This window comes from Epinephelus moara, chromosome 22 (genome assembly GCF_006386435.1).
Source record: "Epinephelus moara isolate mb chromosome 22, YSFRI_EMoa_1.0, whole genome shotgun sequence".
Lineage (NCBI taxonomy): Eukaryota > Metazoa > Chordata > Actinopteri > Perciformes > Serranidae > Epinephelus > Epinephelus moara.
In genome coordinates this window covers 29,649,278-29,656,663 of record NC_065527.1, presented here as the reverse complement: position 1 = coordinate 29,656,663, position 7,386 = coordinate 29,649,278, and the positions used below count along the sequence as shown (strand labels likewise).

The window sequence follows — 7,386 nt, the reverse complement described above, 5'->3', positions numbered from 1 at the left end:
ACTTTAATTTTGGAGACAAAATAATGTAGGCTTAGCGCCCTGTGGTCCATTGCCCAATAGGAAATGTAGAATACTCAAAAGTACTTTAAAAGTGCTTGAGTTACTTTTCTCAGGGAGTAACGTTGGACGTACTTTTAAAGTAATTGAGTTACTTTACTCAGGGAGTAACGCAGTAAAGTAACTGGTTACTTTTTTAGAAAGTAACGCAGTAACGTACTTTGATTACTTTTAAAGTAACCCTTACCCAACACTGGTGATCGGTAAGTTAACTTTGCTTTTTTTGGTAAATTAACTGTGAAAGTGAGAAATATATGAAAATATAAATAATAACTTTGTAACAAATATTAATTGTTCTTGTGGTTTTCTTTGTCAAGAGAGCACCAACAAAGACACCGCAGGACATTACAAAGTACCTGGTGTATGAAGATTGGCTGCTTGAGCTGTTTAAAAACTGCCCCACCTTCCTCAAGAGCATGCAAGATAGACACAGCTGAAAAAGGAACCTTCCTCTCTGTTACTCAGAAGTGCCTGTATGAGAGTTGCCTCTACAGAAGAGTATGGAGGAGTCAGCCACTTCTGGGCAGCTATCCTGCGGGGAATCTACAGCTGTCAGCTGCTGTCTATTACACAGGCTCATCATTTGTGCAGACTAATAAGGTTAGTAAATATAATGACTTTATCTAAAAAAAAGTGTGCCTTCTCCAACAGCTTCATCTTTTTTGTCCACCTGCTCCCACGTAAAATCTTATTTTACACTGTGAGATAGTGTACTCCATAGTGCTGCAGTGGGAAATAGTAAATGCACTCATGAACACTACATACATGAACATTCTAATGTTACTTTCAGGTGCTCAATGCAATGCATTCAGATTTAGATTAAGAAAACTGTATTGTCTGTCGACATGGTTCCGCATACAAGACAAGACAATACACTGATTAGAAACAGTCGCACAACACAGATTCTGAAAGCACACACAGTGTGTATAGATCTTAAAAACAAGTATAAAATTAAAATTGTAAAAATAGACAAGATAAAAAGGTGTGGATATGTGTAAAGTGACATAGTGCATCAGGGTTATTTTTGTCCATTGTTCATTGTTTATTTAAGATGTTTATGGCAGTTGGTATGAATGAGTTTTTGTGGATGTTTTTCTTAGATAGGGGGACTTTATAGCAGCAGCCTGATGGCAGGAGCTGGAAGGACTTGTGCAGGGGGTGGGCGGGATCCTGTGTAATGAGGTTGGCTTTCCTTTTAACTGCTTGGGTGTGGAGTGCTGATAACTGATTTTGAGTTTTGCCAGTTATTTTGCTTGCTTGATTAATGATCCGGGAAAGCTTTGCATGTGAAAACCTTCACAAGGATGACACATCAAAATCATGTGCGCCACTTCATTCTGCCATCCGTCCTACATAAAGGGCGATCACATCAAACTGACCTGCTTGAAGGACTGAAAGAAAGAGACACTGTGTCACTTGGTGGTGATATGAGGGCAGACAGTCCAGGCCATTGTTCGAAGTATGGCTCATACTCTATGGTGGATCTTTGCTCAAACAAAATAGTTGATATCCAGCTTGTACAGGTAAATATAAAAATTACTCTCTTGATTGTATCAGCACAACTACTGTATGTTACTGGGGACCATGTTGTGTCCAAAAACATATTTTTTTTACAATATAAAACACTGCAAGAAGTAAAATGTACCACATTGTTGAACATACTGTGGGACTGCACATACTTTATATTTTGAACCAAAAATATTAATCTGAGCAAACAAATGTCTTGTGCACACTAGAGATGTACCGATACCACTTTTTTCTTCCCGATACCGATTCCGATCCCTGAACCTTAGTTATCTCCCTGAACCTTAGGTTTCTGCCGATACCAAGTACCGGTCCAATACCAGCGTGTAAAATAAAAATGGATGGGATATGAATTGTTGTATGTCTCAACTCCTAAAACTCTATGTAAGATATTAAGAAATAAATACATAATAGTAGAATGAATGCCGTAAAACTTTTTATTATTATTATTATTATTATTGTTATTATTATTATTATTATTATTATCCAGTGTTGACACAGATTAAGACACAGGTTAAAGTGCAGCCACACAATTTGGTAAAAAAGACATTTTAAAGGCTACAGTAGAATTGTCGTAACTTGTTCTTATGACCTTAAAAATGACGAGACCAGACTCCGGACTTGACTGCATGAATCATCTTTAGTGCAAAAAAAAGGGTGTACACATTTGCTTATGAAAACGGGGAGTACAGCTTACACACTAACAAGCGGCTCAGCTAACATAAACACACTGACGTCATTACGGCATATGCGTGCTCGCTCTGAGCATTCTGGGAAATGAAGTCCCCTTTAATACAATGTATACAGTTTCCTGAGAAATGAACTTATACCTTTTACTTCAAATCAAATGCCCAAATAAAATGTGTTTTTAACTTATTATTCCTCACATCAACTGTTTTTAACATGCATATTAAATTATTAGCAATCCTTAATCCTTAATAAACATGTTTCCTCAAATAAATTCTCAACAAGAATGTAGGACTGCGCGATATTGGAAAAAACTGACATCGCAATATTTATTTTTTTTGCAATTGAAGAGGCAGAAATCGGTGCCTGGAATTGGGCCTGTAGGCTCCCGACCTTGCTCCCAATGTTTCTTTCAACTCTTCCTCTGATGTCAATTCAATATCTTAGTTCAGCTGGCAGGTACTTAGAGAGACACTGGAGACAAGTAGAATCTGGTGCAATTGAGTTTAATGTGTCCACAAGCAACAACACATACAACCCAATGGGTCAAGCTCCGGAGCAGGACTGAAAACTCACTTTCGGTACGCTCGCTTTTATGCCTCTTTTCGTTAATCCTTCCCATTCAAACCCAGATCTATTGGTGGCAAGGCTTTTTCTTTTGTCCAATCATGAACAGGCCCATTTCTACTGGTGTAATCACTTTCACTTTAGGCCTGGAATTTCCCAAATCTTCCACCCTTAGGTCTGGTTTTGCTTTCACTTTATTTTTTAAAAAACATATGAACTTTAGGGACTTTCTTTATTACAGTCCCTTGTGCTTTCATGCAATATAAACCTTTAAGTGTGTGTCATGTCATATGAGCATGAGTGTGTGTGTGTTATTGCTGAATAGTACATGGTATGTTTTTTGTGCTCTTCAATATGTGAATACAATGTGAGTACATAACTTTTGCATTATGAGTACATTGGCATGTGTAACAGTGTTTTGTTACATATAAATGCATATCAAACGGTGTTATAGAGACTTATACATAAAACATGGATATGAATTTTACCTTCTTAATCAATTTATGCTGTATAACACTTTTTACCTGATTAGAGATTAACTTTTACACTACACGATCTATATTGCGATATTAAAAAATACAAGAATTTTCACCAGATGACTTAAAGTAAGAAAATTAAAAAATAGTGGCGGGGCTTTTACTCACCACAACTGCAGAGGCTCCCAGCTTCATGTGAAACAGACTACATTATAGACGGTCCGTTATTTATTAATCCCTCTGTATCTTTATGTTTTTACTTTTTATCCGCTCCTGTTGTCTTGATAAAGTTAATGCATGGCGCCGTTATTTCAAACTCAACACTTCCTGAACTCGTTTCAAATTAAAAGCCCCTTATAACCTCGGCTGAGAGAATCCCTCCATTTTCTAAATAGGCTTTTATTGTGAAACATTTGTAGGAACTTGGTTGTGGAAGATACAGTAGCTTTTATGTTTACATACGCACTTCAAATGTAGCTTCTGCCATCTGCTGACGCTTTTAGGTGACTACAACAACATGTCGGCTGGCACATGAACAGACACAGTGACTCAAATAATAGTGAAAGTAATAAAAATAGGACAAGAATAACCCGATGACATCACACACGTTGTGAAAGACGACCGGGGATAATTGGTGAGTACCAGCATGTACTGTGTCATGTCTGTCGGCCAAGTCACGGCACGATTTTATGACTCCACAATCATCTAATGTGACATAGTGACTTTCAGAACGGTCAGAAAAGTCCTGTAATGTGTACCAGGCATAAATCCTCCTTTACCGTTTCTCTCTCTTGCATGTCGCTCATTTTCAGTGTGTGACTGCAGCGCGTGCATGAGAGGGGAGGGGCTGCTGCGTGCTCAGAGAGGGAGAGACAGAGAGAGAGGCGAGCGGAGCTACAGAGCTGCTTTTCTGAAGCAAAAGTTTACATGTTTTAAAAAAAGAGAAAACATCGCATGTCCTGCTATGTGACTATCGCACATGCGCACATCACGATGTTCAAACGATAGCGTGCGTATGCGTAATGACGTGGTATTGGATTGGTCATAGGCTGTACTCGCCGATGCCCGATGCCACATTTTAGGCAGTATCGGAGGCATTTCCGATACTGGTATCGGTATCCGTACAACTCTAGTGCACACTGAACTTTGATCCACAGAGCAATGAAGTTGGAGGCAGTGTACGGATGGAGAAAGAGGGGCTGATCCGGAGTCTTGGATTCCTTGAAAGTGCTGGTGTCAAAGTCACCTCATTGGTGACAGACCGACACACACAAGTTCAAAAATGTATCCGGGAGCATAAACCAGAAATTCAGCACTTCTATGATGTTTGGCATTTATGTAAAGGTAAGATCATTTCAAAAATATTGTCTATAGAAATATATTTAGCAAAGCTAATACTGTGCAACATTAATATCGCATCTCATCTTTTCAAACTGTTCTCAGCACTTTTCAGAAAATGGATGCACTTGCCAAAGAAAAGGACTGCAAGAAGATCCAACAGTGGCAAAAGAGTGTGTCAAATCACCTCTACTGGTCAGCATCCAGTTCATCCAGTGGAGAGGAAACGGTGGCAAAATGGACATCCCTTCTAAACCACATCCAGGATGTCCATGTCCATGAAAATCCACTGTTCCCCAAGTGTCTCCACCCACCTTCCACTGATAAAAACAAGTGGCTGAATCTGGGTATGCCACTATTTTACAGCAGTTCATTAGATTTGCATATTATACTTTCAGCTGCTATGCACTCTTAATCTATTATTTATTTAATATTATCTTTCCAACTCTAGCGACAAAGGCCACCTACAAGATCGAGAAAATCCTGTTCAACAAGCGCATCCTTGGTGATGTTAAAAAGCTGAGTCCTCTGTATCAGACGTCAACTTTGGAGGGATTCCACAGTCTCATTCTGCAGTTTGCACCAAAAAATGTGTCATTCTCCTATTTAGGGATGCTCTGCAGGTAAATTGTATGTACTCATATTGTCAATATTATGCAGTACATAACATTCAACATGTGCTCACAAGTAGACCATTGACACTGGGTACTTGTTTCTGTGGCAATATAAAAATGTAATACTGGAGTGCAGCCCTGGTCTCTCACTTTTTTAATATTTTGTATTAACTGTGCTCTAGAGTGATACTATTACACATAGAAATTTTTATTTAGGAGTCTGCTTTACATAGGACTTATGGTACAAACAATGTCAAATTTTAGTTTTCAACCCCTTACTATTTGAATTAAATAATCCCATCCAAATGCTTCTCATTTCAGGCTTTACCTTTACTTGCATTTCAATGAAAATTCTGGGCGTTCCCAAGCAAGGACTGCAGCAGGAGAACTCCGGTTCCAAATCAAATTTCCCAAGGCCAAGAGAGGGGGACATGTTGTGTCCATGGTGAAAACCAAATACACTACTGGTTAGTTAATTATCAATTGTCTGTTACATCTGTGAATGATTCAAAACATACTACTACTACTTGCGAGATTTATGCACCACCTGAATGACATGGTGTTGGACTACATTTGCTAGCATGTCAAAATTGTAAACAAGAATTCAAAGTAAAAAAAAAATGTAATTGCAGTTACTTTGGCAATAGATTGCCAACAGTTTAGCCCACATGAATTACCTAACTATAAATGCTTTGTGCTGTCTTCTGTGTTTTAGAATATGTCTCAGAGCTTATGGACCTCCTCTTTAACAAGGACCTTTGCAGCTGAGCTGAGAGCAGTGGCTGTTCCTGGATTCCTGTGCTCACTGTATGAGCGGCCTGAGAAGGCAGATGCAATTGCCAGACATGTGTCCAGGTTCAACTGTCCAGGTGGGGTGGGAGCAGCTCCAGCACCAGGTGGCCCAACATCAGACTGTGCAGCAGATGTGACAGTTACTGATAGAGAAGAGGGTCGGATCATTACCCATTAGGTTAGTGTGGGTCATGGGTTCATGTTATGATGGGCTATCAGTATTTTTTTTTAATTATGTGAAATGATTTTTCTCAAATAATTCTTCTGTGTAGGTGGTGAATATGGAGGAGCAGTCCATTGCTGCTAACTTGCAGATAACAACTGGTTATCTGTCATACTCTTTCCTATTACTTGTTTATTATATAATTACTTGTTTGGGCTTTGTTAAACCTCTTCCTGCTCCAGCCCATTCCTGCACTACAGCCCCACTAGCCTCAAATGTAGTCAGCTATGACACAATTACAAACATATCATTACTCAAAAAAATAATTGTTCAATGCTTTTATGAAATTATCAAGTATGAAATATTAAATAACAAATATCAAGCACACAATACAATATGATATTTATTTATTTTTGTTCTATTTTTATATTGGTGGTTTGAAACCTGTGTACTCCCCATCTTCATCAGGGTACACTTCCTGAATGCGGCGCACAACACAGGAGGGTATGACCACACGGTTATGCTTGCCCAGGTATCCCCAACACCAGGAAACAAAACTTCGATAGGCCAGGTATCTAGCACGGCTGTGATGAAAAAGGAAAAGTAAAGCCACATGAGAATTCTACATGTCTTAATTTTCTCTCCATTTTTTATGATGTCTTACAGAACAGGATCCCAGAAGATGGCATTCTGATTCATCAATCTGCAGCCTGTGTCAAATCATGTAGCCTGTATGGAGGTGTGATGAAATGGATAGTTTTTTACTTTACTAAAATTTCATGTAATTGTCCAAATGACTTATCATCCTGGTGACATTGATAAAAAAGCACTGTACAAACAATGGGTAGAAGAGGGGACCATCATAACAGGAGGTCTCAATTACTGACCTATAATTACAGGTTATTGTTTGTGTTCAGATAAATTTCCTTATTGATCTTTTTCACCATCGGCTTTGCACTTTAGCAAACTTGTTTACTGACCATGATTAAGTTTCAGGGTTCCCATGGTTATGACATTCCTGGAAAAGTCATGAAATCAAGCAGTTTTCCAGGTCTGGAAATGGTTTGGAATTATGTGAATATTTTGGAAAAGTTCTGAATTAGTGATGATCCGATCTGATATCAAAGATAACGGATATAAGACAGACTGCATTAACTTGGACCCAACA

General features: G+C 38.6%; 2 protein-coding genes across 7 annotated transcripts in view; one reads left to right on the top strand and one right to left on the bottom strand.

Moving 5' to 3' along the window:
- LOC126383951 (gastrula zinc finger protein XlCGF26.1-like) overlaps window positions 1-7,386 on the bottom strand; it is a 141,124-nt gene that overhangs the window by 73,444 nt on the left and 60,294 nt on the right. The gene's annotated exons all lie outside the window — the stretch shown is intronic.
- LOC126383968 (uncharacterized) lies at window positions 453-7,164 on the top strand. 6 transcript variants are annotated; one of them, XR_007569210.1, is made up of 9 exons: window positions 453-657; window positions 1,417-1,580; window positions 4,469-4,655; window positions 4,755-4,996; window positions 5,101-5,272; window positions 5,585-5,730; window positions 5,979-6,233; window positions 6,687-6,789; window positions 6,885-7,164. XR_007569210.1 is itself a non-coding variant. In XM_050034764.1 (5 exons), the coding sequence occupies exons 1-5, from the start codon at window positions 533-535 to the stop codon at window positions 6,029-6,031; spliced, it is 738 nt and encodes a 245-aa protein (XP_049890721.1). In that variant the 5' UTR covers window positions 453-532; the 3' UTR covers window positions 6,032-6,779. The 6 variants fall into 6 exon arrangements, 1 of the variants encoding a protein (XP_049890721.1); XR_007569207.1 differs by lacking the exons at window positions 1,417-1,580; window positions 6,885-7,164 and having other exon boundaries at window positions 6,687-6,779; XR_007569208.1 differs by lacking the exons at window positions 453-657; window positions 6,885-7,164 and having other exon boundaries at window positions 1,345-1,580; window positions 6,687-6,779.